This window comes from Gaeumannomyces tritici, assembly GCF_000145635.1.
Source record: "Gaeumannomyces tritici R3-111a-1 unplaced genomic scaffold supercont2.5, whole genome shotgun sequence".
NCBI classification, from domain to species: Eukaryota; Fungi; Ascomycota; class Sordariomycetes; order Magnaporthales; family Magnaporthaceae; genus Gaeumannomyces; species Gaeumannomyces tritici.
The window spans coordinates 1742985-1770657 of NW_008804549.1; the positions used below are offsets into that span (position 1 = coordinate 1742985).

Here is a 27673-nt window from a genome sequence, read left to right on the forward strand (position 1 = left end):
TCCAACCCATCCCCAACCCCCGCTTTCTTGCACGTCTCCGAAACTGCCACCATCAACAAAGAAAGCCTCAAAGATAGAGTGACCAGACATGCAGTGCTATCGCGGCAGAGGCCATTCTCACCCCCAGCACCAAGCAGGCACACAGCTCTCCGAAATCGATGGCGGACCGAACAACGCATTCGTGTTTCGAGTTTGACTGGTGCGTGGCCAAGGGAGTGTTCGCATGCCGTAGCAATGAACCACTTGGCTCTTGTGGAAAAGTTGGGCATTCATCCTTCGCTTACTCGAGATATCTCCACCAACCCAACTCCGGCCAGCGAGCAGGGTCCAGCCCATCATCAGGGCCAACCTCGCAACGATGCCATCGCCACCCCGAATCGCATGCCGATCATGCTCAAACAAGGATGCACATCCACACACCTTCACAAAACCCCGATTTCCTCAGACTTCTAGTAGAAATGGGACTCCTGAATGAAACAGGGTTCGTACAAACAAAATTGCATACTGAAACCACACAGCTCGAGAGGTACTAAAGCAAAGAGGAGGAAAGCAAACGACAGATGGTAGTATTGAACCCGGCTCGTTTGGATAGGGACAGTTCTTGAGGGGTGAAAGCTCATGCGGTCGCCAAGCGTGCGAAAGTATGTTGTCATCTTTGTCCGCTGCATCTGCGTCTTGTCGAGGCTGCGCTGGCAAGCTCGAGTGACAACCGGGCACCTTTGCGTGCTCTGACACGCAAAAACACGGCAGCCGCACAAATCCGCGCCAAAATGGATGTTCGGCAGTCATTGCAACCGCATTCTGACGGAAAAGACTCTGATCGCTGGATCAGATGCCGAGCCAAAAATGCAGTGCCGGACCGGTGCCCAGAACTGGGAAATGAAGCCCCAGAGCGGTCGGGCCAGCTTAATCACGCTTCTCAGCATACAATCCCACACAAACGTGCGGCTCATGATGCCATTCCCAACAGTGTCGCAAAAACAGCGCACAGGGCAGGAGACGTTGAGAGACTGTAGAAACGCGTTAACGATTGCTGCTAGCAGATGCACAGGTAAAATGCATTCCAGAGGTGAGGAGAGGAGTAAATGCTTGATGGTATGCTCGCAACAGGGAGGAATAATTCAGGCGGCGCCTCATTGTTGACACGTCCCGATGTTGGGCGGCATTGAGACTCGTTTTCCGAGAGGTTGGAAACCAGATGAGGCGTTGCCAGGTCAGGCGGGGTCGAGTCGAGGCCTCAGATTCCCCCAAAGGCTGACACGACAGCCGCGGACAGGCACACGCTCGAATGAAGCGTGAGGCACTGGAATCTGGCAAGATGGCGCGTGGGTGGCATTTAGAACCTGTATGTGCCAGGTAGATATTTGCCTGGGCAGGCAGGCATTCAAGCGTGCAGTCCAAGAAGGACTCTGAGGTAAACCTGAGGTAAACGGGCGCGACTCGAGCCAAGCGCAGCGAGAGAGCGAAGATCGAGGGTAACAAAGAAGTGGGCGGTCTCGGCCCAGCCTGGTGGATGGGGGCTGAAATGGGCAGTGGCCGTGTGCATCTATCTGTCTTGCATTATTAGCCACAGAAGGCCGGCCCCGTTTATGCGGCAGAACTGGTGTTGGGAGTCGAGGATCGTGGCACGTGTGTGGCCGTCACGTGCAGCTCTGGCCCATTTTGCGCAGGGCAAGCGACCCCACGCTAGGGCAGGTGCGGCCGCGGTCCTCCCCCCAGTCAGCGCCATCCACACAAACCAAAGTGGGCAGAAAAATTCCCATTTCGACTTTGTAACTTCTCCCGCAAGAAACCAGGACGGTGAGTCCCTCCCATCAGCAATCCCGCCTTTGATTTCATCTACCATTCTTTGCGCCCTCGCCGGTCGACTTTGTCTTGCTCTTTTACAGCTGCTGATTTTCTGCCGATCCGGATTGCAGACCAAAGATACCCGGACTTTCCAAGTAGGAGCTCGCCTTCAAAAGGGAAGATACGATGGGTCGCGTGGTAAGTGACGAACAATCCTGGACGTGGAGGGATCCGAGGTGCTGGAATTGAGCAAGGGAACAGGAGGACGAGGTGCGATGGCGCTGGCGGCGACAACGGTACTAATTGCGCTGTCCCATCCAGATTCGAAACCAGAGGAAGGGTGCCGGCGGCATCTTCAGTATGTTCTGACGGAATCTTCCCCTCGAACCCGACCACGAACTCGATAGCACGATAGGCAGTGTGCCTCCGACTCGATCTTGTCGTACTCACCGGTGATTTACAGAGGCCCGCACCCGCCTGAACAAGGCCCCCGCCAAGTTCCGATCCCTCGACTACGCCGAGCGCCACGGATATGTCCGGGGTGTTGTGAAGGATATCATCCACGACCCGGGCCGCGGCGCACCGCTGGCTCGCGTCACCTTCCGTGACGCCTACCGTTTCAAGCAGCACACCGAGACCTTCATCGCCAACGAGGGAATGTACACTGGCCAGTTTGTCTACGCCGGAAAGAACGCCGCCCTGACGGTCGGCAACGTTCTGCCCCTGGGCTCCATCCCCGAGGGTACCATCGTCTCCAACGTCGAGGAGAAGGCCGGCGACCGCGGCGCGCTAGGCCGCACTTCGGGCAACTACATCACCGTTATCGGCCACAACCCCGATGAGGGCAAGACCCGTATTAAGCTGCCTTCGGGCGCTAAGAAGGTTGTCAGCAGCCAGGCTCGTGGCATGATCGGCATCGTCGCTGGTGGCGGACGTACCGACAAGCCCCTGCTTAGTACGTGACCTTTACCCCTCGCGGAGAAAGGAGAGCTGGGAGAAGTCTGAGTTCGGCAGGAGACGAGTCGTATTGGACACTTCTCGCCAGCTCCCGATGACACTGGTGGAGGACACTGGTGGCGACTCCAAACAAACGTGATGCTAACCGCTTGCCCAAACAGAGGCCTCGCGTGCCAAGCACAAGTTCGCCGTCAAGCGCAACTCGTGGCCCAAGACTCGTGGTGTTGCCATGAACCCCGTCGACCATCCTCACGGTGGTGGTAACCACCAGCATATCGGTAAGGCCTCGACCATCTCGAGATACGCGGCCCAGGGACAAAAGGCGGGTCTTATTGCTGCGAGGAGGACGGGTCTGCTGCGTGGTACCCAGAAGACGAAGGAGTAAGAGTTTCCTGGTTCGGCTCGTGGGACGGGGTTCATCGGATTGCATGGATCATTGCTTTGTAGTTAAGGGTACTTTTTGCGGGAACGGGCAGCAATTTGCGATGCTCTGGCCGGTGCTTGCGTGGTATCCATGGTTTATAAAAGGGATTTCCAGTTCGCAGCAAAAGGGGGCCATCTCGGTTTTACGAAGCAAATCAAATGGGCAGTTCTTTTTTTTCTTGGGCATTAAGATCCCACATGCGGAGAAGCAAGTGCGCATGTCGTCGGTTGACTTGGAACGTGAACAAACATCACACGATATTCATGAACCAGGTGGGGTGCCAGAGGTGTGACCCAGCCTCGGAAGCTCTGCTCTCCCCTCCAGCGTCTATTGAAAAGGTGTGGATGCATGGTAAGGTGATTCTCGGGGCTGGTCCGTGACGTCGTACGATTGCTCAAAGACAAGCCGGCGGAGTGGAGGGGACGACCCTGGCTAGCCTGCGTCCCTAGCCGAGAGAGATTCGAGAGCATCCATAAAGACCACGGGCCTGGCACCACATTGCCTGGGACCATCTGTCGTCTACTGTGTACTGGACAGCTTCATACCCCTCCCAGGACAGGGAGCAAAGCAAGACGACAAAGAGAGGCAAATACTCGGCAATCCCCAAACAATGGTCAAGCCCCAGAACCTTGCCCGACTAGGGTCTGCGTCGCTGAGAGCCGTCCGCCTGTCAGGGGCACCCCGAGGAGGAGGAGCAGCGGTGGCAGCGGCATTCCACACACTCCGAGCATCAGCAGCGGCCCGCCAGAGCCCCACCAGGAGCTTGGACCTGGACGCGGCCCGCAGGAAATATCCCACCTCGACCGACCTCAAGTACCCCGCCGTCGCCGCCGATTCAAGGTCCAAACTCGGTCGTCTCGCAACAGCCGCCGCCACAACTACCACCACTAGAAACCACCGTACACTAAGCACAATGTCGTCTACCAAGGATTACAGGCTCTTTTGCCTGGAGAACCCTCTTCTGGGTACGTCTCTCCTCGACGACGTGTCCAATGGTTGGCTTTGGAAGAAGCCTACGTGTGTACCGACGTAGCCCAGCAAACTGACAACGCTCCCCCCCTAAAACAGACATCCAGGCCTCGGGCGACGAGGCCCTCCTCAACAAGTACGGACTCAAGGCCAACGACGCCATCCTGGCCGAGGAGAAGCACCTGGGCATCTACGAGGACCTGCTCAACAACTACGACGCCAAGCTGATCGCGGGCGGGGCGGCCCAGAACACGGCACGCGGCGCCCAGTACATGCTGCCGCCCAACAGCGTCGCCTACGCGGGTGGCGTTGGCGACGACAAGTACGCCGCCATCCTGCGCGACGCCGTGCGCCAGGCCGGCCTGCGCGTCGAGTACCGCGTTGACCCCAAGGTCAGCACCGGCCGATGCGGCGTCGTCATCACGGGTCACAACCGCTCCATGTGCACCGACCTGGGCGCCGCGAACCACTACGACGTCGAGCACCTCAGGCGGCCCGAGGTCTGGGCCCTCGTCGAGGACGCGGAGGTGTACTACGTCGGCGGCTACCACTTCACCGTCTGCCCCGACGCCATCATGGAGCTGTGCCGCCAGGCCGCCAAGAACGATCGGCCCTTCATCCTCTCGCTCTCGGCCCCCTTCATCGCCCAGTTCTTCAAGGACCCGCTCGACGCCACCATGCCCTACACCGACTACGTCATCGGCAACGAGACCGAGGCCGCCGCCTTTGCCGAGTCGCACGGCTTCGCCGACAAGACGGACCTGAGGGCCATCGCCAAGGCCATGGCCAACCTGCCAAAGGAGAACGCCAAGCGCAAGCGCGTCGCCATCGTCACCCAGGGCACCGAGCCCACTCTCGTCGCCGTCCAGGGCGAGGACGAGGTCAAGGAGTTCCCCGTCCACGCCATCGCCAAGGAGCAGATCAACGACACCAACGGCGCCGGCGACGCCTTCGCCGGCGGCTTCTGCGCCGGCATCGTTGACGGCAAGCCCCTCGAGGCCGCCATCGACATGGGCCAGTGGCTTGCCCGTCTGAGCATCCAGGAGCTGGGACCTTCGTACGTTGACCTTGTTTCTTTTTTCTTTTTTTCGGCAAAGATCCTATTCATGTTTTTCCTCGGAAAGATCCGATTCATATCTCTTTTCGGAAAGTTCCTATTCGTCTCTATTCGGAAAAGGTCCTATTCGTGTCTCTCTCTGTATTTGCGTTATCCGCTTGTCAACCTGCCGGCCTGCCTTTTGTCTCCGCCAAGTTCCACTGCCAGGGAGACCTTGGCATCATCTTATAAACTAGTACCCCCCATACCATCCACCATTGGGGGTTTCGGGCCGCCAGTTCCCAACGGACTTTTCATACGCTGCGCAAGAAGGGAGGGACGAACGGCGGTAAAGGAAATAAGGCTAACATTGACAACAGATACCCCTTCCCCAAGCAGACCTACCAGCCCACATCGTCAAACTAGATTCCCAGAAACGGATCTTTCACCATTCGTCAGGTCAAGTCAGGCGTTGCGGGTAAGGAAATGGGGGAAAATAAAGGGCATTCCAGGTTTCAACAACAAAAATAGTACCAGATACTTTGAGAGCTGGTGGCGTCCGTCAGGCCAAACCAAATTCAACTTAGAGAATAGCGAGAAAGCATCGATGACGCGCAGTTTCGCGCCTGAACACCATTTGTGTTTCCAGAGTGTGAAAAAAGTGGAATGCAGATGGGTGTCGAAGCATCGTGGCAGCGATCTTAGATCTTCTGTCCCTCATGCTCGGCAGACAGTCTGTGACAAGCCTGGGTCCACAGAGCGGGCTCAGAAGATGGCCGCGGGCAACCGAGGGCCCCATGAGTTTCAGCAACTTGAGCTGAAAAATTAAGCATCGCGAGTGGCAGGCGTTGAAAGGCCGTGGCGCTGGTGCGGCCTATGCGGGCGCTGCAAGAAACACCGCTGGACCAGAAGCACTGGTTATCGGTGACGAGGTGGCTGCGCCGAAGACGAGACTTGCCACCACATGGGTGCTCATCGAATGGCTCGCAGGCGGTTACCACTTTGCCGACCATATTGTGTCGGCGTTGAGAAAATGAAGCCCCAGCACGGGTCGCTGGCGACCCCCCTAAAGCTTGCCAGCCGCTTGTGCTGTGGTTTGGTTGGCCATGGCCTGCAGCAAAGTCGGATCCTGCTCAAATGTGCTGGACGGATCCTCCGACGGCTTCATTGAGCCGTAAAATGCCTGTGACTGTGCCTGTCCGTTCGATCCGACAGGCTCTGATCCCCAAATGCTGCTCTCTGTCCACTTGGGCGCAGTGGGCGTCCGATTATTCTGGCTGACATGGGCGACCCGAGCAGCCGGTGGAAGACCCCACGGGCTGTTGATTGGCGGGAGACCAGACGGGCCGGGGGAAAAGTTCGATGACTGAAAGAATGGAGTGGCCGTGTAGCTGGACGAGCGATGTTGCCGCGTCGCGCCGGCGGGACTGTGGCTAGAGAGCGATGAAAGGGACTGGAGAGAGTTGGAGGCTGGGATCCTCGGCGTCGGGACGAGGGTCTGGTGGTGCCGCTGGTCAACCTTCCAGGTTGCGGCCTTAGCTACCTCCTCCATCCGCTCGTGGTCATACATCTCATGCCTTCCCGGTTCCGTGATGGACTGCTGCCGACTTGGCACCTGGTTCCTGAGGGCCTGTTGCGCCTGTCTGACGGGGGCGCCCAGACCTGCTGCCATGGGAACCTGCTCCGACGGGCTCACAGCAATCGCCGAGGGATACTGCTGGCCGAAATCAACGATGGGAGGGGCCAGGATGGGCGACCCCGCCGCAGCGTTGCCACTAGTCCGAAGGGGTGTTGGCGTGTAGATGAGATCCCACGGCAGGCCGGGGAAGGCTTTCTTGCTGGCTGACGTCGGTGTTGTAGCCGGCGGCTCGAGGGCGCCGAAGATCTCGTTCGCTGTTGTCGAGTGCATTCCATATGAAGTCTCGTCCATCACTGGGCTTTTGGGCGAGCCCACCTCGGGCGGCATGAGGAACTCATTGACACGATCAAGAGTCTCTCCATCGACGCCAAAATCTACAGCTGTCGACTCCTCTGCTTCCACAGCTAGGCAAGACTCCTGCATTGGCACGTTCGTGTTGGCCATTTCAACCTCTTGCTTAGGGCTGTCTCTCACGGCCTGATGGAGAGCAGGAGTCGTCGGTGCTGAGGGCTTCTGTGGGGTGACGGGTTGTGTCGCAAAGGTCGCAATGGTGCCTCTCTTCGAACCCTGGACGTGACTGTCATTGCCGCCCCCAACCGCGACGGTCAACGTGGTCAGGACCTTTGAACCTTTCTGCGTCTGTGTGAGCTGCAGAGGGTAGTTGGGGTCTGTGGCTAGAAAGTATCCGCAGTTTATGATGTCGTTGATCCTCGACAGGGTTTCGACGTTGTCCTGCAGCTTCTTGGAGATGTCGCTCTCCAGCCGTTGCTTCTGTTTGCCATCCAGGGTATAATGCATCGCTCGGCAGACGAACGGGGCAGCTTCGTTCCTGAGTGGCTCGAAGCCAATGGTCTCAATGTCCTCCCGGAGGAGGTATTCGGCGGTCGATATACCGAGGTCCTCGTCGCGGAAGGCTTCGATAAGAAGCGAGATGGTCTCGGCGAGTGACGCGTGTGCCTCGACAAGATGTGGGAGATGGTCTGCATATTTGACGAGGTCGGCGCGATGCAGACAAATCCAGATCATGAATATACGGAGAATAGGCACTCCCGTAGTCATGACGGCAAGGAAGCGGTCTGTCTCTTTAGTAGATGCGGACGCAGACTCCGGTTCCTCACCCGGCATGGCCTCGAGCGCGCCCTTGATCTCCTTCATGACAACTCGGCTCACGGCCAGGATCATGCGGATGTTGAAGCTGAGCATGAACTGGCACGACTGGGACAGCTCAACAGACCATTTCTCTTTGTGACGCACATGTTAGCACAAGTTTATCAGAAAGGGCTCGTGATTGAATGTTGGGGTGCTTACTCTCGGCGCGCTGACGGGCAATATAATATGCCGTGATGTTGGTGAGCGTCATCATCATGAGCACTTCGTTACTGTCCTTGGTAACAAGAAGCATCTGCATCCGGTGCGCGACCTCTCCTTCGAGCTCGGCCTGTTGAGGCAGCGTCTCCCCGGTGTAGAATATGGCCTGCAGTTTGACAAACCACGTGGCAAGAGTGACCTGAGGATCCAGAGATGCATTGCGCCCGCGCGGAGGGCTGGAAGGCCGGAGCTTCTTAAACTCCACCTCCAGATTCTGCAGCGCGTTTGGGTGAGGTTCCTGGACGGCCAACGCCCTGTAAAGATGATAGACAGCGGCGAGGTCTTTGTCTTTCTCGCCAAGGAAGACGACGGCCATCTGATGGTGACCATATCCCGAGTTGGGAATGAGGTCGTTGGCCAGGCTGTAGTAGGCCAGGGGTTTGTCAAAGGTATGCGTCTTGCGCTCGACTTGTCCGCGGTATCGAGACAGGTCGCCAAGGTGGAGCAGCGTCGCGTGACAGGACACAAGCACCTTGGCGTTGATATCGGCATCGCGATCAGGAGCAACCTCGACCTGCGCGGCATCCTCCGTCTTGATCGAGTGCGCTACCCGCTCCAGCTCGGGGATCGGATAGCGCTTCGAGAGGCGTTGCAGGTAGCCCTTGTAAAAGGACTGCGACGTGCGCAAAAACTTGCCATACTTCCTCTCTACCTGGCGGTGGAGCACCACCTTGGGATCCGTCTTGGAGCCCAGGACAGCGAGCACGCTGCGGTACTTGTTGTTGATCAGGGCATGGGCCTGCCAGAGCTGCTTGTCCACCTTTTTCTCGGTGGCAAAGTTGAAGTCGTTGAAGACGGTGGCCACACTCCCGAGGCGGAAACTGGGGCACATTAACGCCTGATGCGACAAGAGAGACGGCGACAGAGGAAAGAAAGAGGACAGGCAAGAAAGCAGTAAATACTTACGCGCTGAGCGCCTCGTCCAGCGTGCCGAAGTAGGCATTTTCGTTTCCGTTGCCGACGGTCTTGTGGAGCGCCTCGGCCTTTTTGTCCAAAATGCGCCGATATCTCAGAGCCTCCCTAGAAGTTGTCAGTATTGAGGCTACTCATTTCTGAGGATTTAGTGTAGATGGTTCCAAGTCTGGTTGTGGGTGGAGAAAATGAAACCTGTCTGAGTGCAATGCGAGGTTGACCTGAGAGGAGGGTGAGAGGGTGGTGGTGAGGGTGAGGTGATTTTGTGCTGCGCATACTTCCAGATTTCGGCTACCGACGGGGCAGCCGCTGTCGCCATGATGCCCGAAAGTGCCTTGTCGCAATCGCAGCCTCGATTGCTCGACTGATTGCTTGCGGTCGCGGTCGGCGGCCGTTGTGCGACGGGGGCGATGCAAGACACAGGCAGTCGCGAGGTGGCGATGGAGGGGGGTGCCCGCTATATCAGAGGCGGCGGCTTGGTGGGGACGGCGACCTTGAGCTTTTGTAAAGCAAGTCAAGCGCTACGCCTGAGAAAAACCAACCGCGGAACGAGAAGCTGCACCCAGTCCATAACTTGAGTGGCAGCCGTGTCCTGCAAGGTTGGCCAGGATTTGGGTGGGCGGCGGTGCGGTTGCGGGAGCGGCGGCGGTCGCTGCGCAGCCTGAACTCTTCTTCTGATGGTGAGCCAGGACCGTTCCTGGCGTGAACATTTGGCAGCAGAACGAGACTTGCGGCAGGCGAGCTCGGAGGCTGATATAGTCGGAGCCAGGGAAGAAGATTCGGGGCTGCGGCAGCAGACAGTGAAGTGCCAGCAGCAAACCGTTTGGTGCTGGTGCAGAGTGCCCGAGGATTGAAGCTATTTACAAGGCTGGTGACGGAACCGGCCAGAGATGGAGGTCGACGCAGGGCAGTCAATGAGCTGGACGAGTGAGGGCGGCGCGAGATGGGCGCAAATCAAAATCACGAGGCGTAAGCCAATAACCGTGTGAGATTTGCTGGGCTGGTGGCCCGTGCTGCGTGACTGTGCTCTGGCTTTCCAGGGTTCCCCCACATTGACAGCCATTTGAACCACGGCTGCAGTCCATGAGCACGCCTGACCCACAGCGACGGGCTGGCTGGACGGCACGGGCAGACGGATTGGGCGAGAGATGGAGCTCCCCCACCCGCCGTGCCGCTGCCCTCTCTGGCTCTGACCGACAAAGCGCAGCTTTGTTGCACCTCGCTCGTGTCTGGAACCGCCGGGAAGGTCGTCAGAGAGTGTGAAAGACGGGCGAAGCAGTGAGCATCTTCTCGACAGGCCAGCTCCCTGACCAGCGCCGCCGCCGCACCCACGCCCACAACCGTCCCCCGCCCGGGCCCACCTTGGGTCGTTTCCGTCGGTGCGCACGGAGTCGGAGCACAGAACCGGCCGCCGGCCAAGAGCGCCAGCCGAGAGAACAGAAGCATCAAAGCGAAGGCATACAGGACCGGGACCAGGGCCGTTGTCCTCTGCATGTGCTGCTACTTGCCAGCCACTATCGGTGTCGGCGTCCAGAAGTAGACCGGCCAGACAACCAGCAAGAGCCGCTCGTCGGTAATTTACCCCTTTCAAACTCTTGAACTTCGTCAGTGCTCCCTCCACCCCAGCCAGGGGAGAATGAAACGCTCACGTGAGCCCGAAGAAGAGTCTCCGGCCTCGTCGCCAGAGGGCATAGCCTCCCCGCCCGCCTACGAGATGGGTCCGGAACCGGTGCCCAAGATGAGGGGTCTGGACGGGAATGAGATTAGCACCGGCGCATCGACAGCGGCGAACACCCTGAGGTGCACTCTGCATCCACAGATCCTCACATTCACCACCTTTGACGAATACGACGCCCACTACAACAAGCAACACGTGAATCGCTGCCACGAATGCAACAAGAACTTCCCTTCGGATCACATTCTGAGCCTCCATATCGAAGAGTGCCACGACTCCTTCGTGGCGGCACTTAGAGATAAGGGCGAGCGCACAGTACGTTTCCGTGAAAACACTCCACCACTCCCACCGAGCCCCTTTTCCCTCTATGAGCACGCGCCTTACGCTACAAAGCGAAAGTGGGCGCCGCAACGCTTGGGCACCACATGCTGACAGACCAAAAAAGTACTCGTGCTTCGTCGAAGACTGTGATCGCAAATGCAGAGATCCGTCAAAGCGCCGTCGTCATTTGATCGATAAGCACATTTATCCACCAAACTTCTTCTTCGATGTGACGAGGTACGGCATCGACGGGAGACAGTCGCTTTTATGCGACGTGGGCGGGCATCGAAGAACGCAGTCCAAGGAGGCCAGACATGCTGCAGCGAAGGCTAGCGCAGCAGCCAGAGAAGCAGGAGATGGGCAGACCACAGATGGTGCCAGCAAGGAGAGGCCCCGCAAAAGCGGCGTAAACAAGGACGACACCAGGGCAAAAGACCCAGAGCCGCATGTGGCACACTCAGCTCCCAGCAAGGATGTGGAGATGGAGATGGACTCCTTGTCCAGCGGCATGTCGTCGCTGAAGCTTGTGCCACGATCCATCTCGTTTGGGAGAGGGGGTCGCAGAGGAGGATTCACTCGAACATACTGAGCTTGCAGGTCTCACACACAATACATGTCGTTCAGCCTGTGTTGCAGGCTAGACCGACCTGTGGCAAACGGTGAAAAAAGTCTTCTGAGGGCTCTGGTATTAGCTAGTGAGTTTGGATAAAACATGAAGGTCCACGACACGTACGCCAATATGGAGAATCCAGATGCCTCAGGAGCATCATTCTTTATCTACTTCAATTCGCGAGTCGATGATGCAGTAGCCACTGCGTGGATGGCGACGGCAAGCCAACTGATCCCAGTTGGTTTTTCTTGTGCGTCATTCATGCGGAACCCCCGACGAGAAAGGAACGTTCCTCAGTCGCTGGAAGCACACCCATGGCAGCCGCAGCTTACGCACTGGATATCCCTATCTTCCTTCATCTGCGCTTTCGGGACACGACAGATGCAGGTGGAGCTGAAGTTGGTCTCCTTCGTCTGCACGCATCTTAGGCAGCAAAGCTGTATGACGAAGAAAGCATGATATGTCAGCCATCGTTTCACCATCCCGACAATCGAGTGAATGGAACAGGGAAGCATACCTTCTCGTAACCTTGCTTCTTCCACTTGGCTATCAACATAGGGTCGGCGTAGTTGTTCTTGAGAAGCCACTCGTACAGCTTCTTGGAGATGGCCTCCTTCTCGTAGTAGAGCTCGTAGACGTAGCGACTCCTCTGGTGAGATATTTGGAAGATGGGCCATTGCGCCTGGTGCTTTGGAACGTTGTCGGTTGGCGTGTTCTGCGCATCCTTCATCTTGTTGCTGAAGATGAGGAGGTCATCCTCGATGTCGCTGAAGCCCTCCGGTGGGGGCTTACGCTTGGACGCGTGCCTGATCGCGGGCATGATTCTGGGGTTCGGTGGTGCTAGGTCAACGGATTTTCCGGGCGACGAGGTCGGCGCAAGCCGAGGGCGAGTTCGGTTGGGGAGCGATGGAGTGGGCGAGCTCTTGTCGAGGCTGGTTGTATTGCGAGAAGGTAGTGACTATAACAAGATAGATAGATACCCAAGACGTGATAGATATGTTGGAGAGCGGTGGCGGGCGCCGGGCAAGGTTGTCCAGAGTGCGATTTTCAGAAACCAGACGCGCGGATGATGGATGGTCGGGACTTCCGCAAGTGGGAGGGCGGGCTACGTAGGGAAGGCTGCGGAGCGAGTCAGAAGCCGGTTGGTCTCAGCCGCGCGTGGGAAGTCGGGTAGTGGGTCTGCCAAGACCTCACGTGATGGCGGCCTCAACTTCATGGGAGCTCGGATTGGCTTCAACCGCGGGTGTGAAGCCCCTTGAGATACCCAGCTCCCGAGAGCAGTTCGAACCACCAATTCAGCCGGCGCCATGGCCATTACACCGACCCAGTTTGCGCGCAAGACGACGCAATGTACGAGTTCTCCGCCCCCTTCGATCTTTGAGTACCTGCTAACGCGCCCGACCAGCGGCCAACTGGCCCGAGGCGAAGAGGAGGGTCCTGGCGTCATACCGGGAGTGGCTCCGAGCCGTACGTTGATTCCTCCTCCCTCTCTCCCGCCGCCGTGCCCATGCCGCCTCCTGCCGGCCGCCGACCCGAAATGCCCTGCACGCCTCGACTGCCTACTCTGCCTCCGACAGGCGCAATCCCACCCCGCTAATACCCTCGCTCTCCAGGCCCCCGAGATCCAGACCATGTACTCAGTGACACACCCCGTCTCGGCCATCAGGACACGCATGCGACAGGAGTTTGAGCGGCACAGATTCGTCAACAAGCTGCCCGTGGTGGATGTCCTTCTGTTTCAGAGCAACGCGGAGTACCAGGTAGGAACCCAGACGCAGCCCGAGGCTTTGCGCCAGCCCCCCTGAGGAGAGGAGCGCATCGCTGTCCAGAGGAATAAGGGGGCTCTTGACGCTAACGCCACCAATCTGTAGGAGACGATGAACTTTTGGAAGCAGACGACCCACATCATGTCGTACTTCAAGGACGAGAACTTCAGGGGAGACAAGAGGCTACCAAAGAGCTTCATGGAGGGGTTCCTCGAGGTGAGTCTTTGCTGCGGCGGCTGGCCTCGATATTCTTTCCCTCGTGTTTTGTTGCTAACGCCATGTTCAGGGTCGCAACTAGAAGGGGCACATCGCCAAACAAAGGGTCTCGTTATGTATGTACATAAATACCGGTATCCCACCGAGTTTACCAAAAAAGTTCCGCCAAAGTTGCGCCTTAGAACGCCAATTTTCCCATGGTCCTTTTTTCCATTGCCCTCGTGCCTCCAAGACCTTTCTTTGACACTCGGATCCGGGGATAGACAAGTTGCCGAGTTCTAGGCTAGGCTCATTACGAATCTGTTTGCATCTGGCCTGCAAACTCCTCCTTAGCCACTGTAAACTTATCGGTAACGACATCGCACAGGTCCTGGAGGTCTCTCAGCCCCTTCTCTAGCGCTTCAATCGCCGTGGTGCCATCTGGATGCGGGTTTTAGCGCGTTGGAAGTCACGTGAGGTAGCCGACAGAGAACTTTCACTCACCATAGGTCTGGATCCTCAGGTTCATCTTATGTTCCGAGGGGTGGGGGATGGCATAAGCACAAAGCTCGACCTCGGGACTAGATGCGGCGTCAATATCAGGGGGTTCGGACTCGGAAGGGCGGGGAGCCCAAGGCCGGTCTTACTTCTTCATGATTATGTACCTGAGCGCGTTTCCCAGGGTGTGGCCCTCCTTCTGGAACTCGAACGAGGCCGCGGTGGGTGTTGAGCCGGGGAGCTGCACATGTCAGAACCAAAGAGCCCATCTGCTCGAGATTTGGGGGCGGCACCGGGCTAGGTCCTCACCATCTTGACGCGCTGCTCCTCTTCCTCTTCCTCCTCCTCTGGTTCGTCAAAGTCCTCGCCGGCCTGATCGACGGCGTCGGGCTGGGCTGACGTGGGTGCGTCCTCCATCTGGGCGTCCACGTCTTCTGCTTGGCTAGCCTGTGAGGCCTCGGAACGGCCTTTAGTCCTGGGAGCCATTTTTACACGCCCTGTCCTTCTTTTTCGGCAAAGGAGATTTTGCTGTTTTAATTTAATGCAAGGCTGACCAGATGCGAATCGCGACAACCAATTCTAGCCCTTCCCGTGCCTCCCTGGGGGCCATAGCGGCGGTAGGTATGCGCATGCCGACTGATGCAAAAAAAAAAAAAATCAGTCTCCGCTGACATAAGCCGCTATTGAGCCTTGGCTGGTCCCACCAATGCTGGCCCGAACAATCAGGCCCCGCCAGCGACCTAAACATATTAACTTTAGTGGGGGAAATGTCAGCTCGAGGTTCCAAGTGGGAGAAATTCCCCGCAAAAGATTGGCATCCTCGATCACACCCTCGCCTCGCTTTTCATCTTTTCCCATTCCATCCCACACCCCCTGCAGCCCGAACGCAACCAGCGCCCAATGTCTGGGAAGGCCGCACCGCTGCCACATGTTCCCGCACACGGCCCCGCGCCGGCACACAAGGGGTACCACGAGAAGACTTGGCGCACCCCTTCCGTCAAGACGTCCGGTTTTAGACCCCCCGAGATTATGTCGTGATTGGCCAGGTCGTCTATCCTGGCTGCGGCAGAGGGGAACGTCTCGCCCTCCGCAAATGGAGGATTAGCAATCAAACGCGAATAGAATCACGTCACGCAACCAGATCCAGTAGACGAACTGCTGGCCTCACCGTGGGGTTGCCGCAGGTGCACGGATGCTTCCCCAGAATAACTGCCTGATAGGCCAGATCGTCTACGTCAAGGTAGTAAGAAGCGGAGATATCGTCAGGAAATTCTTCCGCCCACTAGGCAAATTTGCCAGTTCGCCGGCATTCTCCCAGATTTGCCGGTGCCGTAGACCAAAGGGACGAGGACGGTGAGCAGCGGGGCCGCAGGGCTGAAGTTGGAGCTGCCACGGTGGTAAAGGTGCGTCACGCAGAGTCTGGCTTCTTACTTGCTCGGTCAAGGTTCGCTGGGCTAATGTTTGAAGGTGCATGGCGTCTCGGAAGGAGCCGGCTTACTGCGCCATGTTTATCGAACAGGTTGAGGCGGTGTGGAGAGCTCGGCCAAGGCGACGAGGTGCATGTTTTCGTTTCTCCTATTTGGGGCCGCCGCAAGGCCCAGTGCCTGGAAGGAATTGCGGTGCCTGTTGGGAGGTGTAGTGATATCAGCCTCCAAGGAAGCTGTTGACCAAGCTGTTGACCATCAGGTTGCTAGCCAGTCGCACAGTCGATCAGTCTGCCAGCCTAGGCAGAGGTAGGCAAGTCTGACCATGATCTTTCAAAGGCAGGTCCGGTGTCTCTCGGAGGTTAAGGTTCAAGCCATGGGGAGATGACGGCACGGATGGTTCTCGACCCTGCCGTTGCAAAGGCTCCACTTGGTTAGCCAAGGCGGGAACAAGGCGGTAATAAGCAAGGAAGTAAAATCGCGAGTGGCCAGCAACGACAGGTCGCTCCGTTACCCTCATGTACTTGGGTACATACATGAGATTGTACGTATCCTGCGGAAGCCTAGGGCAGCGAGGTACCAGACACCCAGACTTGACGGAGTTATCGGGATATTCCTGTTCTCGTCCTTCTAGGGTGCCTTATTTCCTCCACGTCGCCAGTTGCTTCAGAAGTGGATCCTCAGCAGGCACCAGTTTAAGGAAACGGACGGGCAGGGGACGGGGGTGGCGTCTGGACACAGCCGGCAGCGGGTGTGCGGGTCAGAACACGCCAGTAGAACAGGCACACAGGCTTCTCCGGCGTCTAGCAGGCCAATGAGCCAAGCCGGCGCCCCAACAACACGTCCGGCGCCTTTCCGTTATGAGGATGGTGTACTGTGCTACAGAGTTCATGATTGGGGAGTGAGCGAGGCGGGGTGGGGCCACAGCGCGCCTGCGAAAACAAGGTTGCGGGGACATGGATGTACCGCGCTGGAGCAGCCACTCTCGAGCCGCTCTACCGGTATGAGGGAGCCTGGAAGGATTCCAGCGCATGGAACCGTGCAACGGCTAGGGTTCGTCACAAGTACACACATCCTAGAGCATATCTTGCCGTCATGGAAGCGGGGATCAAATGATATTGTATCACGCTACAGACCGCTTGGCTTTGGTAGTTCTTTGTTGTGAACAAGGAACTTGGCACACAGAAGCACATAAAAAATCGTCTGATATGGATACGCAGTAACGTCACCTCCAACCCCGCCAAGAGACTGCCATTGCTGCGCAGAAAAAGCAGACATCGTTTACAAGGCATCTTCCGACAAGGAGTATCCTGGTTTCAGAAATTTGGACTGATGGTTATTTCTGAAGACGGGGATGGTCCTACTAGGCGTAAAATCTGGACTTTGGATGCCCAGAAGACCCGCCGCTTTGATCCACTCCATGTACTCCTACTGAGAATCTCGAGGCCGCCACTCATGTTCGGTTCTGTTCCCTTGGCTGTAGTGATACAGGACGTAGGTACTTACCTAGGTAGGTAGGTACCAAGACTAGAGGCGGCGAGGCGGCGTAGACACTGGCGCCAAACTCCCCCAAAACTGCATCGCTCAAGCGCGCATGCACCGCTTTTGCTGATCCTTGTGGTCTGGCGGCTAAATCAGAGCAGCTAGCCGACCTTGCCGCTGTGCAGGGTCCAGTAGGTCCTCACGATTCTGTCTTCGCGGTCAACGCGCCAAAGTAGGGGCCGAGAGGCGTCTGTCGACTGCTTGCCATTTCTAAGCGGTACCCACCACTAACACCCCCTGTCATCCTAGCACTTGTAACTATTTGCCAAGACTGCGGTGAAAGGGAACAAGCTCCATGACACCTGCTGGCTGTGGCTCAGGCATTGAAGAGCATTAGGCTACCACGGATTTTGGGGGAAGGGGTAGGATGTGGCCTAGTACTTCCATTTTGGGTTGCTTGATGGTACGATAGGTTGCAATATATTAGCAAAATAGATCACAGAGAGCAGAATGCGGGTGGTGGTCAAGGTCAACAGAGGGGATTGCCGCAGTTTGCTGTAGGGCTGGTCAACATCAGAAGCGGGCACTTTCAGGCGGGCCGCGTGGTCCAAGTGTTCGTGAATTAGCGGTCCTTCGGTGGGCCTTGGTGGGGGGCGAGGACAAGATTAGTGATTGAGGGGCATTGGCGGGTTTACCGTTCTTCTAGGGTGCTACCAAGGGACACAATTCTCACCTGCATGCCTTCAAATTTGGCCGGCTTGGATGACGGCCCAGTGGACGGATGCTTGATTCGAGCCTTGGAGCGGCCTGTACCAGAAGCGGGCTGCACCAAAACCTCAGCCACCCCAGGCAGGCCCCAGGGAACATGCCCACCCCCGAACACCCCACACACCCACCGTCGTGGGCCACCCATCAATTTCCACCCCCCATCCCGCAGCCTGGGATCATCCAAGCTGCTCCCACCCACACACAGCACCAGAACGGCGCAGGGGTTCGGGACCGGGACTGGGTGTCCTGTCCTGCCCCCATGTCCTGTCATCCCAGGGCGTTACTAGTAGGTACTTTGTACCAGTAGTACCCTACCTAGGTGGCTCCCTGGGCGCTGATGGCTGGTCCATTGCGACAGTTGGTCCACAGGGGAAGCGGCTTCTGTCGTGGATATAATCCCGGCTGGCCCGGCTCTTCCCATCACCGTCCTCGGAGCGAGTCCATCGAGGGACCGAAATTCGTTGACGTTATCCGAGGCCAGCCAGAGAGCCAAGCTGCTCGCACTCGGGTCGAAAGACCGATCCAGTCTACGCTAGCGCCGCAACCATGTTTCAACAGCCAGACAGTATGCCAGACTCGCCATCCTCACAGCACCAACACGCCATGTCCGGGCGGAAGGGTTCAAGAAAGGTCCGCACGGGCTGCATCACCTGCAAGTGAGTCGAGTCTCTCTGGATGGCTCGTCCTGGTAGCCCATTACCCATTATGCATACCGACCTCTGGTGCTAACTCGGACAACCCAAGGGTCCGCAAAGTCAAGTGTGACGAGGCCAAGCCCTTTTGTGTGCGCTGTATGAAGTCGGGCCGCCAGTGTGATGGCTACCTCGATCCCAGCGTCATGGGCTCGCGCCGCAAGTCCAACAGGGACGGTAGGGCCTTGTCCGTTGGCGGCAGCCCCTATTCGTCATTCTCGACTCTTCTCGAGTGGGCGCTGCCCGAGGAGAAGCGGGCGTTCCACTTCTTCCAGCATGTCACGGCCCCGCACCTGGCCGGCGACCTCGACGCCGTCTTCTGGAAGGTCCTGGTCCTGCAGGTCTGCCAGGCCGAGCCCGCAGTCCGCCACGCTGTGCTCGCGGTGAGCAGCATGCACGAGTCGCTGACCCAGGGCGACGGCCCCGCCGCCATCTCGCCCGCCTCGTCGCCGCACCTCGACCCCGCCAGCCCGGGCACCAAGGCCTCGTTCGCCCTGCAGCAGTACAACAAGGCCATCGCCTGCCTGCTCGACCGCATGAAGGACACCACCTCGCGCCCCCTGGCCCCACTCCTGACCTGCGTTCTCTTTGTCTGCCTCGAGTTTATGCACGGCAAGGACAAGGAGTCGCTGATCCACCTGGAGCAGGGCCGCCAGATCCTGAGCAAACTCGAACGCAAAGCCACCTCTAGGAACGCCGAGATCGACATGGTGAAGCTCCACCTGGTACCCATATACCTGCGCCTGAGCCTGACCTCGTTTCTCTTCGGCGGCCGGCCCGTGCCCATCCCCCAGAGTTTGAAGACGCTGCCCGAAGTCCCGACCATGTTCGAGTCGGTTCACGAGATCCGCTTTGTGCTGTACGATTTCATGGACGAAGTGCTTCGTTTCATGCAGCGTGCCCGCCAGGCGAGGTACGGCAACAATGTACCTGCCGAGACCGTTGCTTCCCTGGGTGAGGAGCAGGACAGCTTAACAAAGAGGCTAGCAAAGTTCGGCGTTGCTTTCTCCCTGTACCAGGTCGTCCGGCCTGCGCACATGTCGGAAGTTAGTTCCGCCGTCTTCCAAATGTACCTGCATGCTATGAACATATGGGTCGCCACCTCACTAAGCAGCGCCGAGGCTTGCTTCGACGACCATCTCTCATCATTTTCCGCCATCATTCCTCTCGCCGCCCTCATCCTGAACAAACCCGAGCCCTTCTCCACCATGGGCAAGGCGAGGGCTGCCCAGCAACAGCCTGGCGAGTCCGCCGACTCCCGCGCTATATTCACCTTCGAGACCTATGTCATTCCCATACTCTACTACGTCGCGACCAAGTGCCGACACCCCCTGATACGCCACTCGGCGCTCGATCTGCTCAAGCAGAACCCCCACAGGCGTGAGAACCTGTGGCAGGCAAGCCGGATGGCTGCCATCGCCGAGCACATCATCAAGGTCGAGGAGGAGTCCGTGGGCGACGACACATCGAACCCGCCATTCCACCCTACCATGCTGATGAGCCCGCCATACGACGCATCTCCCGAGCAGAACCAGCGGTCAGTGTTTGCAAGCTATCACAACCTGCCCCCGAGCATCGAGCCGCTAGGTGGCCAGCACCCCGCCGCAAGGACAGCCGTCGATACAGCAAACGATGACGCCTTCCGGCAATCTCACGAGAGCTCACACCTGGACCTGGGGGATGGCAGTCTGCTGGGACTGGACGAGCTCGGGCTCGGGCTCCCGATAGACCCAAGCCTCATGATGGATGTTGAGGTGGCCGGCACTGAGGTCAACTTTAACGCCCCAGGCTCCTTCAGGCCGCAACAGCACCAACAACAGCACGACGCCGTCGTTACCGCCGCCCTGGCAGCAGCAGTGACATCCAGTACGGACATGTCCGGGTTCTTGGCGCCCTCGCCACTTCCGCAGTCATCGCTGATGCACCCGGGTAGCGATCAGAGGTCTCGGGCGTCCTCCATCGCAAGTCACATCAACGTCGGCGGTGAATGGGGACGGCCATCGTCGGCTGTGTCTGGGGGATCTGACGGGTCCTATGGATCGGACTCGCATTCGGATACGAACGTCATGATGCAAGTGGCCTCTACTCTGGCCCATGGCTTCAGCTCGCACTATAGCCTGGAATTCGACCACCATCAGTTCCAGCAGCAACAGCAGCAGCAGCCACAACAACAGCAGCCCAACTATATCGACCGGCATAACTATGGCCAACCCAATACGCCCGCATTCCCGCCGCAAGTACCTACATACCGCCCGGGCAGCATGGAGGCGCCGTTCGACATACCAGAGCATATCCGTGTGCACGACGTCATAATCAGCCCCGAGAAGGCTGACGGGAGCTGGCTGACGGTCTTTAGGAGACTTCGCGGGCCAGCACAGGATTGGGATGTGCACACGGAGTTTATATCGCTTATGGCGCATTGAAAAGGAGGGAAGTGAAAAAGGAGAAAGTGACACAAGGCTGGGTTATTTTTGCTATAGCATTGCCCCTGACTTGGGGCACGAGTGACGTTAGACAAGGGTCCTGGGGGTCTTTGGAGGAGTGTTCATTCTGACATGAGGAGCACGACATGGAACTGTTTCTTTTTATTTCCATGGTTGCTTTCCCTTGATTTTCTGTACATACGACACTCGAGATACCATGCACATACATATCTACCCACCCGGACTTGGAACCATGTTTGTCACTTGGAATTCCCAAGCGTTTGTACTTTTGCCTACATTCTGATTCCCGCGTCCGTCTCTCTCCCCCTAATCGCCACGGAATTCAGCCCCCACGCCGAGGTGGGAATCCCGCCCGATCGTCCCCCTGAGAAGGTCGAGGCAAAAGATGCAATGGGGACGCCCCGCACTGGGAAAGCTGAGCTGAGCTGTCGAAAAAAAAAAAGAGAATGGACGGCCAAATCTGACGTGTGGTCGGACTATTCGGATGCGAGCGGGCGAAGGGGTGCGTGAGGCGGGCGGGTCAGAACGTGTTGTTGTGTCTTATGCGCAGATTGGGCCTCAGCCCCCAAACGGGCTGTGTGTGTGCGAGTGTGAGTGTGCTGCCACATCAGAGGGGGGCTACATACACCTACCTACCTAGGTGTCGGGAAGCACATGTGCCCCATGCTTCGTCTAAGCAACCACCTCGGATGTCATTGCTGAGCGACATGTGTTCTGGTATGTTCTCCTACTTGAGCATGGGACAAGGAAGAGAAAACGGAGGCGCTGTGGTTGGGCATGTTACATTGTGCAGATCTCATTCCGAGTCACTAGCAGGTAATATCCATTCCTGTTTTCCCAAACCTAAAAACCCAAGCTGTCTTTGACCACCCACACTTTTTGACGTCTCCACGAACAAGCACAGGTCTCAGCAGGTTGGGCCCGTAGAAATCTCATCGCGAATTCCAAAGCAGAAAAGAACCAAGGCCGAAAAGAAAACCAATGACGGCTGTCTGCCTGCCTGCCAAGATTCTAGATTGCGAAGAAGAAAAAAGGCCGAACAGGAAAAAAAAATCCCCCCCCGCAAATTACCTAAAGAACACACAAGTCTATCCGTTTCCATTATGCTCTCCTTGGCCCCATCGTCCCGGTCTATGAAAAAAAACAAACAAAATCGCAAGGGGGGCCGCTTGTCGCACAAAACTCCATGGTTCCAGGCAAGGAAATCGAATAAGCAACAAAGGCAAGCGTGGCCGATCCAAGGGCTCGGTGTCCTTATTCACGGGACACGTCACGACCAAAGAGCTTGGACTTCAGCCAGTCGTTGATGACCAATATCCGGTTCCGACCTGCGGGAGCAAGAGTTAGTCAGGGGACTGGGGGTTCAAACGAAGAGAAACCAGAGGCGATATAGAGTTAGGACGCATAAACAACAAAAAAAAAAACATACCGCTGAAGCACATGGACAGGTAGGCGCTCCGCCAAAACAGGTATGTCAGACGGCCGCCCGTGGCAAAGTTGCCGTCGAGCCAGCTGATGTCGGCGACGGCCTTGTCGGAGCCGATGTAGGCGAGCGAGCCCTGGTGCGAGTAGTGGAAGGGCTTGATGTCCTTGACGCGGCGGAGCTTGCGCTCGTGCTCGGCGATCTGGGCGCTGATCTCGGCCGCGTTGACGCCCGGCTTGAGGTTGAGCGACGAGCTCAGGTCCTGTATCCTCGCCTCGACCGCCTCGGTCTTGGCCATGTTGTTGAAGAGGCGGGCCAGGAAGGCGCCCTCCTGCGACGCCACCTGGGCCGTCGGCACGTAGCCGGCCACGGCGCAGTCGCCGATGGCCCAGATGTCGCGCGCGCCCTGCACCACCAGGTACTCGTTGGTGGCCAGGCCGCGGCGCGAGTCCTTCTGGGCCGGGATCCTGGCGCACAGGTCCTTGACGAGCGGGCGGACGGCATTGCCCGTGGCCCAGACCAGGAGGCCGTAGGGGAGCACGCGCCGCTCCTTGGTGCCGTCGGGCCGGGTCGTGGTGGCCTCGACCGTCTTGTCCGTCACCTTTTGGACCATGGTCTTGGTCTCGATCTGGATCTTCTCCTCCTTGAGCGTGCTCTCGGTGTACTCGATCAGCTGCTTGGAGAAGCTGGGCAGGACCGAGGGCAGGGCCTCGACAAGCGTGACCCTGAACCGGTCGCTAATCTCGGGGATGAGCTTGCGGATGTCCTCCTCGAAGAAGTCGGCCAGTTCGCCGGCGAACTCGACGCCCGTGGGGCCGCCGCCGACCACCACCACGCTCAGCAGGCGGTCGATCTCCTCCGGGGTCTGGTCCTTGAACGCGGCCGTCTCGACGCAGTCCATGATCTTCTTGCGGATGAACTGGGCGTCGCCGATCTCCTTGAGGAAGCACGAGTGCTCGCGCACGCCGGGAATGCCAAAAGTGGCGTTCTCGGCGCCGACGCCGACGACGAGCATGTCGTAGGGCACCTCGGTGCCCGACACGTCGCCCTTGACCTCGGAGTTGTCGACGATCTTGACCACCTTGCGGTCCGGGTCGACGCTGCTGGCCTCGGCCTCGTAGTACTTGACGCGGGCCTTCTTGTTGCGCAGGATGGTCCTTATGGGCTCCATGATGGACCGGTGCTCGATGGTGCCAGTGGTGCACGACGGTAGCAGCGGGGTGAAGAGGAAGTAGTTGCGCGGCGATATGACAACGACGTTGTAGTTCTCGACGTCCAGGTTCTTGATGAGGGAGACGGAGCCCCAGCCGGTGCCTGCGCTCGCGCGATGCCTGGAGGTTAGAGACGTGAAGCCCGACGGGGCATATTAGGTGACCAGTGCTCACCGAGGATCACGAGAGTCTTGCGGGAGGGGTCAGGCTCGATCTGCTCGTCGGGATGCCTCTCCTTGTAGATGGAGTATCCCGTGTAGCCAAGGCCGCCGAGCAGCGACAGGTAGGTCAGGCGCCAGGCCCAGCGCAGTTTTCGGAACCGCCTCGGCTTCTTCGGCGCGGGCGAGAGCTGGGCCTCGGGGGCACCTCCGGTGGCGTACTGCCTCCTCAGCAGCAGGGCGCTGCCGGCTGGCTGCAGCGGGCGGCGGGCGGCGGACGTGATGATCTGCCTGGCGGTCAGGGCGCCGCGCATCTGCATCGGCGCGAGCCGCGCTAGGGCCATGGTGGACGCCATGACGTCAGGTCTGGGAGCTTGGGAAGCTCGACCCAGGGCGATGGAGGGGTTGCCTGCCTAGGTAGGTATCCAAGACAATACCGCGGCGATATATGTATCGTGCTGCTCGAGGTAGAGGGTTGACCAGCAAAGCAAAAATCCTCGGATGTGGGTGTGTGTGTGTGTGTGTGTGTGATGTGGAGGGTATTTGGGGGGGATATCAGAGAGGGGATGGTATTCGCGCAATGGGGATTTGACTGTAGCTCATGATAAGACATAGGACCCTAGCTTCATGCATGTGCAAGGTAATAGCAGCCCGCGTCAATTCCATTAACCCAGAGCACGCGCCCGGCCTTCTATGTCCAGGGCACGAAGGAAAAAAAAATCTTTGACCCATGGGGCTGCTTTGCGACAGGGCAGCGACGCCGGCCCAAAGCCGGCTCTGATAGGTGCGGCTCACCCTCGGGAGGTCCATCGCTAACCCACTAGCCTGGGTTCTTGACAGGGATAAGCTTGGGCGGGGCCAGCGGGTGGCAGCTCCAGACTCAATAACCAGTGGATGTGGACTCGATTGATGGCTTTGATGGCGCTCGAACCGGCAGTGCGTGATATTTTGTTTCCTCAGCTCCGCCTGGGATCAAATCCGAGTCCTTATCAGCGACTACGTGCGTGGCCCACGCGGTACCCGTTCGATGGAGCACGGATTTCCCACAAAGATTTTGGCCGTTTTTGCGCGAAATTCGAGCTCGTGAAGCTGTGTTGATGTGTTGCTGCGCTGCGGGGGCGGGGACCTTGTCTCTGTCCGTCCTTCTTGGTGGCTTGTGAAGAGCAGCTGCCTCGGCATTGTGGCATCAGGGCTCTCCCTCGCGCCGCTCGTCGTTCATTTTCTAGCGCGCCATGCCGCTGACTCAATGCCCGTGTTCGGGCTGGCGTGTGACAGCTCGGGGCTAATGGGCATCGCCTCGTGGGAGGCGCACATGAAACCTAGCTTTCCCGCTGATCCGGTGGTAGTGGCATCGGCAGCACGGTCTTTGGGGAGGGGCTTCGAAGATGGTATCGTTACTTCACCAAGTTACTTCACCAAGCCTCCTCAGTCTTCGGCCCTCGTTCGTCGACAGGGTCAAGCACGGTTCACGGAACAGTGCCGGCCGCGCCAAGGGAAGCTTCTTTCGGCCTAACGGGGCCGGCTCTCTTTGCTGAATTTGTGAGGGGAAACCAAACTGGCTCCTCTAGCTTCATACCTACTCTCTGCCCGGCAACACAAGAACCAACCCAGGTTGCGGCTACTCGGCCTGGGTCTGCTCATCCTCCGCCCCTGTTCCTACTGGCGGCAGAGGGTCCCGGACCATGGTGAACAGCTTGCAGATGATGCCGTTGTCGTCGCAATCCAACTGCTTGGCAAACCGAAACCCCATGCGCCCATAAATGTCCATGTTGGGCTTGTCTCTGCTGGACTCGAGATAGCATTTCATCTGCTCTCGGTCCGCCTTGTCTGTCACGGCGGTCATGAGCTTCTTGCCGATCCCCTTGCCCTGAGCCTCCGGGATGACCACCATGATGTTGAGGAAGTAGTAACCCCTCGGATCTGTCCAGACATCCGACTGGACCTTGGCCTGTGAGTCCTTCCAGATATAGTACCGCTACTCAAAGAGTGATCAGCCCTATGCCTGCGTGTTGCTAGTAGAAGCCGAGATAGCCGTGACAAATTCTCACCTTGACGTTCAGGCCACCTCGGCCGTACCACAGGTTCATAGCGACTTGGCTGAAATACATACGCCAGTCCTCGAGCCACTCGCCCCAGGTCTGTTTCTGGTTGGCCGCCCTGGGTGGGAGCCACATGGAAGCTCCCAACACCTTGTCGCTGCCCTCCTCTTTGGCCACCTGGAAGATGCCATTCCGCATACCCCAGCGGCAGCGGATGGCAAGAGAGACGGCATTTCTTTGGGCGTTGAACTGTTTAATCCATGGTTGTGGTTTTCACCACATCAGCCAAAAGTCGGTCTGTGCAGGACGTCGCATGGTGGGCCAAGCCAGCGCGCCACGCAGATCAACGAGTGCCCAAGCACCCGAGATATTCTGCGATTATATGTATACGGGGAACAACATGAGGATGTGTAACTAACATTGGACTTGTCGAAAACCCAGTTGTTATATGGATCATTAGCGAACGCCCTTCTGTCAATTGCTGCGTTAGTCGAACCGCCGATGATAAGTCGCCTGACAGAGAGACACGCAGACATATATATGTCACATGCCCACGGTCTCGTTGCAGGGTATTGCAAGAGAGCAAATACCAAGGAGTGAGTTACGCGGACATACTGTACAGCGGCCACCACGCCTGGGATGTCAGGCTCCCCAAGGGCGGATATCCGGATCGGGGCCATTCTGGACCAAGTGAGGGGGGGTGAGGGGCACCGAGAGATACCCGTGCTCCGCTCCGACTGTCACGAGGATGGAACTTGGGTCAATTGAGGCTGAATGGTGCAAACAAGACACCTGCTGCTTGGTGATGTCCTACACATCTGGTGTAAAGAATGCTAGGCTGTGTTTGTGTGATCTCCCAGATTGTCGACTGCAGCCACCATAGTTAAAGCCAAGCAATCGAAGGCGGGGTGGAAGCAGCAGCCGGCGGACGCGAGGCACATGGGATCGTATCTTTTCCGCATACAGCTTAAAGAGCCGGGTTGGCCTTGTTTGCTGCAAGGAAGAGGAGGCATGCGTTCGACCCACCGTTTGCCCCAGTCCGCGCAGCGTAGCGCCGTCGGACAAAGGTCAAGGTCGAGTCGTGGCTGGCTTTGACCAATGTCATGTGCCGAGATAATCGGACGACGACGGCGCAGAGCATGCAGATGGCATTGGAGGATGTTCCCTAATTGGAAGATTTTGAGATATTGGATCCAACGGGCGGGCCGCCATCGCTTAGGCGGACCCGTTATTGCTTTCAGACGAAAACCCGGAAGCACCGGCATCATTCTCTTGGCATGGAGCCGGCAGAATTGGTGATACCGGGATTTTAAAGCTGACGGACTCTCCTACGGGCTAATAACGAGAACATGGCCCCTTGCCCAGGGAGACTGAGGGGATTCGCAAATCAAAGCCGGGAAAATGTGCAGACATGAAGCCAGCGGATTGACCCTATCGTCGGCAGGCATGTTCCACGACACCAAGGAGATGTAGTTGCCATCACATCAACCTTCTGCATGTTCTCGACCCTTGTCCCGCCTCGCTGTGGTTCGTCCCTTGTCTCAAGTTTGGCACCAAGAGCGGCGCGCAGCTCCTGGCAGGAGGTTGCGTTGCAGAGCCGATCCAACACCAAAAGCAAATCTTGGCCTCACCCGGAACGTAGACCCCGTGCAGGGTTTCGAATGCATGCGGCAGGTGCGGCTCTCAGGGCCACCAATTCTCCAGACTGCGCGACTGGTGGGATTTGAGTGCTCCTGCCCTCAAGAGGCATGATCTTTTATATTACTTCCCTCTTCCAGGTAGGCAGTCGCGACCCGCCCCGAAAATCCCAAGCTGGGGGATCTGTTGCCATTACCCCATAAATTGTATTTGGAGTGCCCCCCGTCGTTGGTTTG

General features: G+C 57.9%; 12 protein-coding genes across 13 annotated transcripts; 6 read left to right on the top strand and 6 right to left on the bottom strand.

The window, feature by feature from the left end:
- Positions 1-1722: 1722 nt before the first annotated feature.
- On the top strand, positions 1723-3436 carry GGTG_09571 (60S ribosomal protein L2). The gene is made up of 5 exons (XM_009227422.1): positions 1723-1800; positions 1920-1986; positions 2110-2146; positions 2252-2743; positions 2907-3436. The coding sequence occupies exons 2-5, from the start codon at positions 1975-1977 to the stop codon at positions 3128-3130; spliced, it is 765 nt and encodes a 254-aa protein (XP_009225686.1). The 5' UTR covers positions 1723-1800; positions 1920-1974; the 3' UTR covers positions 3131-3436.
- Positions 3437-3501: 65 nt separating this feature from the next.
- Positions 3502-5810, top strand: GGTG_09572 (adenosine kinase). Its single transcript, XM_009227423.1, has 3 exons — positions 3502-4134; positions 4238-5195; positions 5555-5810. The coding sequence occupies exons 1-3, from the start codon at positions 3780-3782 to the stop codon at positions 5598-5600; spliced, it is 1359 nt and encodes a 452-aa protein (XP_009225687.1). The 5' UTR covers positions 3502-3779; the 3' UTR covers positions 5601-5810.
- Positions 5811-6240: 430 nt separating this feature from the next.
- On the bottom strand, positions 6241-9412 carry GGTG_09573 (hypothetical protein; the record flags this gene model as incomplete). The annotated part of the gene is made up of 4 exons (XM_009227424.1): positions 6241-8054; positions 8122-9002; positions 9088-9201; positions 9372-9412. The coding sequence occupies 4 exons, from the start codon at positions 9410-9412 to the stop codon at positions 6241-6243; spliced, it is 2850 nt and encodes a 949-aa protein (XP_009225688.1).
- A 595-nt stretch (positions 9413-10007) lies between these two features.
- On the bottom strand, positions 10008-10604 carry GGTG_09574 (hypothetical protein). Its single transcript, XM_009227425.1, has one exon. It carries the CDS (start codon positions 10585-10587, stop codon positions 10054-10056), a length of 534 nt encoding a protein of 177 aa, XP_009225689.1. The 5' UTR covers positions 10588-10604; the 3' UTR covers positions 10008-10053.
- GGTG_09575 lies at positions 10285-11921 on the top strand (the record flags this gene model as incomplete). Of its 2 annotated transcripts, XM_009227427.1 has the most annotated exons (3): positions 10285-10697; positions 10755-11083; positions 11214-11921. In XM_009227427.1, the coding sequence occupies exons 2-3, from the start codon at positions 10808-10810 to the stop codon at positions 11676-11678; spliced, it is 741 nt and encodes a 246-aa protein (XP_009225691.1). In that variant the 5' UTR covers positions 10285-10697; positions 10755-10807. The 2 variants fall into 2 exon arrangements, with proteins under 2 accessions (XP_009225691.1, XP_009225690.1); XM_009227426.1 differs by having other exon boundaries at positions 10674-11083; positions 11214-11678.
- GGTG_09576 (cell cycle control protein cwf14) lies at positions 11740-12810 on the bottom strand. Its single transcript, XM_009227428.1, has 2 exons — positions 12217-12810; positions 11740-12136 (listed from the first exon to the last, which is right to left on the bottom strand). Exons 1-2 carry the CDS (start codon positions 12517-12519, stop codon positions 11993-11995), a joined length of 447 nt encoding a protein of 148 aa, XP_009225692.1. The 5' UTR covers positions 12520-12810; the 3' UTR covers positions 11740-11992.
- A 91-nt stretch (positions 12811-12901) lies between these two features.
- GGTG_09577 (NADH-ubiquinone oxidoreductase 14.8 kDa subunit) lies at positions 12902-14549 on the top strand. The gene is made up of 5 exons (XM_009227429.1): positions 12902-13049; positions 13105-13166; positions 13313-13459; positions 13571-13681; positions 13752-14549. Exons 1-5 carry the CDS (start codon positions 13007-13009, stop codon positions 13761-13763), a joined length of 375 nt encoding a protein of 124 aa, XP_009225693.1. The 5' UTR covers positions 12902-13006; the 3' UTR covers positions 13764-14549.
- On the bottom strand, positions 13595-14834 carry GGTG_09578 (DNA-directed RNA polymerase I and III polypeptide). Its single transcript, XM_009227430.1, has 4 exons — positions 14468-14834; positions 14308-14399; positions 14165-14241; positions 13595-14101 (listed from the first exon to the last, which is right to left on the bottom strand). Exons 1-4 carry the CDS (start codon positions 14642-14644, stop codon positions 13974-13976), a joined length of 474 nt encoding a protein of 157 aa, XP_009225694.1. The 5' UTR covers positions 14645-14834; the 3' UTR covers positions 13595-13973.
- Positions 14835-18019: 3185 nt separating this feature from the next.
- Positions 18020-21304, top strand: GGTG_09579 (C6 zinc finger domain-containing protein). Its single transcript, XM_009227431.1, has 2 exons — positions 18020-18488; positions 18577-21304. The coding sequence occupies exons 1-2, from the start codon at positions 18379-18381 to the stop codon at positions 20945-20947; spliced, it is 2481 nt and encodes an 826-aa protein (XP_009225695.1). The 5' UTR covers positions 18020-18378; the 3' UTR covers positions 20948-21304.
- Positions 21305-21708: 404 nt separating this feature from the next.
- Positions 21709-24310, bottom strand: GGTG_09580 (hypothetical protein). The gene is made up of 3 exons (XM_009227432.1): positions 23777-24310; positions 22398-23705; positions 21709-22296 (listed from the first exon to the last, which is right to left on the bottom strand). The coding sequence occupies exons 1-3, from the start codon at positions 24114-24116 to the stop codon at positions 22223-22225; spliced, it is 1722 nt and encodes a 573-aa protein (XP_009225696.1). The 5' UTR covers positions 24117-24310; the 3' UTR covers positions 21709-22222.
- Positions 24311-25006: 696 nt separating this feature from the next.
- Positions 25007-25273, top strand: GGTG_09581 (hypothetical protein; the record flags this gene model as incomplete). Its single annotated transcript, XM_009227433.1, has 1 exon — positions 25007-25273. The coding sequence occupies one exon, from the start codon at positions 25007-25009 to the stop codon at positions 25271-25273; it is 267 nt and encodes an 88-aa protein (XP_009225697.1).
- On the bottom strand, positions 25199-26956 carry GGTG_09582 (hypothetical protein). The gene is made up of 4 exons (XM_009227434.1): positions 26415-26956; positions 26219-26270; positions 25809-26048; positions 25199-25735 (listed from the first exon to the last, which is right to left on the bottom strand). Exons 1-4 carry the CDS (start codon positions 26477-26479, stop codon positions 25379-25381), a joined length of 714 nt encoding a protein of 237 aa, XP_009225698.1. The 5' UTR covers positions 26480-26956; the 3' UTR covers positions 25199-25378.
- Positions 26957-27673: the final 717 nt, after the last annotated feature.

What these genes read in the sequence shown, in the direction of transcription:
- GGTG_09571 (XM_009227422.1), top strand. An exon ending in GGGTGCCGGCGGCATCTTCA is followed by an intron (nt 2,147 to 2,251) that starts GTATGTTCTGAC and finishes GGTGATTTACAG; the next exon opens with AGGCCCGCACCCGCCTGAAC. An exon ending in TACCGACAAGCCCCTGCTTA is followed by an intron (nt 2,744 to 2,906) that starts GTACGTGACCTT and finishes TTGCCCAAACAG; the next exon opens with AGGCCTCGCGTGCCAAGCAC.
- GGTG_09572 (XM_009227423.1), top strand. Translation starts at nt 3,780, where the DNA reads ATGGTCAAGCCCCAGAACCTTGCCCGACTAGGGTCTGCGTCGCTGAGA. An exon ending in CCTGGAGAACCCTCTTCTGG is followed by an intron (nt 4,135 to 4,237) that starts GTACGTCTCTCC and finishes CCCCTAAAACAG; the next exon opens with ACATCCAGGCCTCGGGCGAC. An exon ending in ATCCAGGAGCTGGGACCTTC is followed by an intron (nt 5,196 to 5,554) that starts GTACGTTGACCT and finishes CATTGACAACAG; the next exon opens with ATACCCCTTCCCCAAGCAGA.
- GGTG_09574 (XM_009227425.1), bottom strand. Translation starts at nt 10,587, where the DNA reads ATGCAGAGGACAACGGCCCTGGTCCCGGTCCTGTATGCCTTCGCTTTG.
- GGTG_09576 (XM_009227428.1), bottom strand. Translation starts at nt 12,519, where the DNA reads ATGCCCGCGATCAGGCACGCGTCCAAGCGTAAGCCCCCACCGGAGGGC. An exon ending in AGAAGCAAGGTTACGAGAAG is followed by an intron (nt 12,137 to 12,216) that starts GTATGCTTCCCT and finishes TTCGTCATACAG; the next exon opens with CTTTGCTGCCTAAGATGCGT.
- GGTG_09577 (XM_009227429.1), top strand. Translation starts at nt 13,007, where the DNA reads ATGGCCATTACACCGACCCAGTTTGCGCGCAAGACGACGCAAT. An exon ending in TGCGCGCAAGACGACGCAAT is followed by an intron (nt 13,050 to 13,104) that starts GTACGAGTTCTC and finishes GCGCCCGACCAG; the next exon opens with CGGCCAACTGGCCCGAGGCG. An exon ending in ACCGGGAGTGGCTCCGAGCC is followed by an intron (nt 13,167 to 13,312) that starts GTACGTTGATTC and finishes CTCGCTCTCCAG; the next exon opens with GCCCCCGAGATCCAGACCAT.
- GGTG_09578 (XM_009227430.1), bottom strand. Translation starts at nt 14,644, where the DNA reads ATGGCTCCCAGGACTAAAGGCCGTTCCGAGGCCTCACAGGCTAGCCAA. An exon ending in AGGAGCAGCGCGTCAAGATG is followed by an intron (nt 14,400 to 14,467) that starts GTGAGGACCTAG and finishes TGACATGTGCAG; the next exon opens with CTCCCCGGCTCAACACCCAC. An exon ending in AGGTACATAATCATGAAGAA is followed by an intron (nt 14,242 to 14,307) that starts GTAAGACCGGCC and finishes CGCCGCATCTAG; the next exon opens with TCCCGAGGTCGAGCTTTGTG.
- GGTG_09579 (XM_009227431.1), top strand. Translation starts at nt 18,379, where the DNA reads ATGTTTCAACAGCCAGACAGTATGCCAGACTCGCCATCCTCACAGCAC. An exon ending in ACGGGCTGCATCACCTGCAA is followed by an intron (nt 18,489 to 18,576) that starts GTGAGTCGAGTC and finishes GGACAACCCAAG; the next exon opens with GGTCCGCAAAGTCAAGTGTG.
- GGTG_09580 (XM_009227432.1), bottom strand. Translation starts at nt 24,116, where the DNA reads ATGGCGTCCACCATGGCCCTAGCGCGGCTCGCGCCGATGCAGATGCGC. An exon ending in CAAGACTCTCGTGATCCTCG is followed by an intron (nt 23,706 to 23,776) that starts GTGAGCACTGGT and finishes GCGCGAGCGCAG; the next exon opens with GCACCGGCTGGGGCTCCGTC. An exon ending in CCTGTCCATGTGCTTCAGCG is followed by an intron (nt 22,297 to 22,397) that starts GTATGTTTTTTT and finishes TTGCTCCCGCAG; the next exon opens with GTCGGAACCGGATATTGGTC.
- GGTG_09582 (XM_009227434.1), bottom strand. Translation starts at nt 26,479, where the DNA reads ATGGCCCCGATCCGGATATCCGCCCTTGGGGAGCCTGACATCCCAGGC. An exon ending in GGCGTGGTGGCCGCTGTACA is followed by an intron (nt 26,271 to 26,414) that starts GTATGTCCGCGT and finishes AGCAATTGACAG; the next exon opens with AAGGGCGTTCGCTAATGATC. An exon ending in GGGTTTTCGACAAGTCCAAT is followed by an intron (nt 26,049 to 26,218) that starts GTTAGTTACACA and finishes TGGATTAAACAG; the next exon opens with TTCAACGCCCAAAGAAATGC.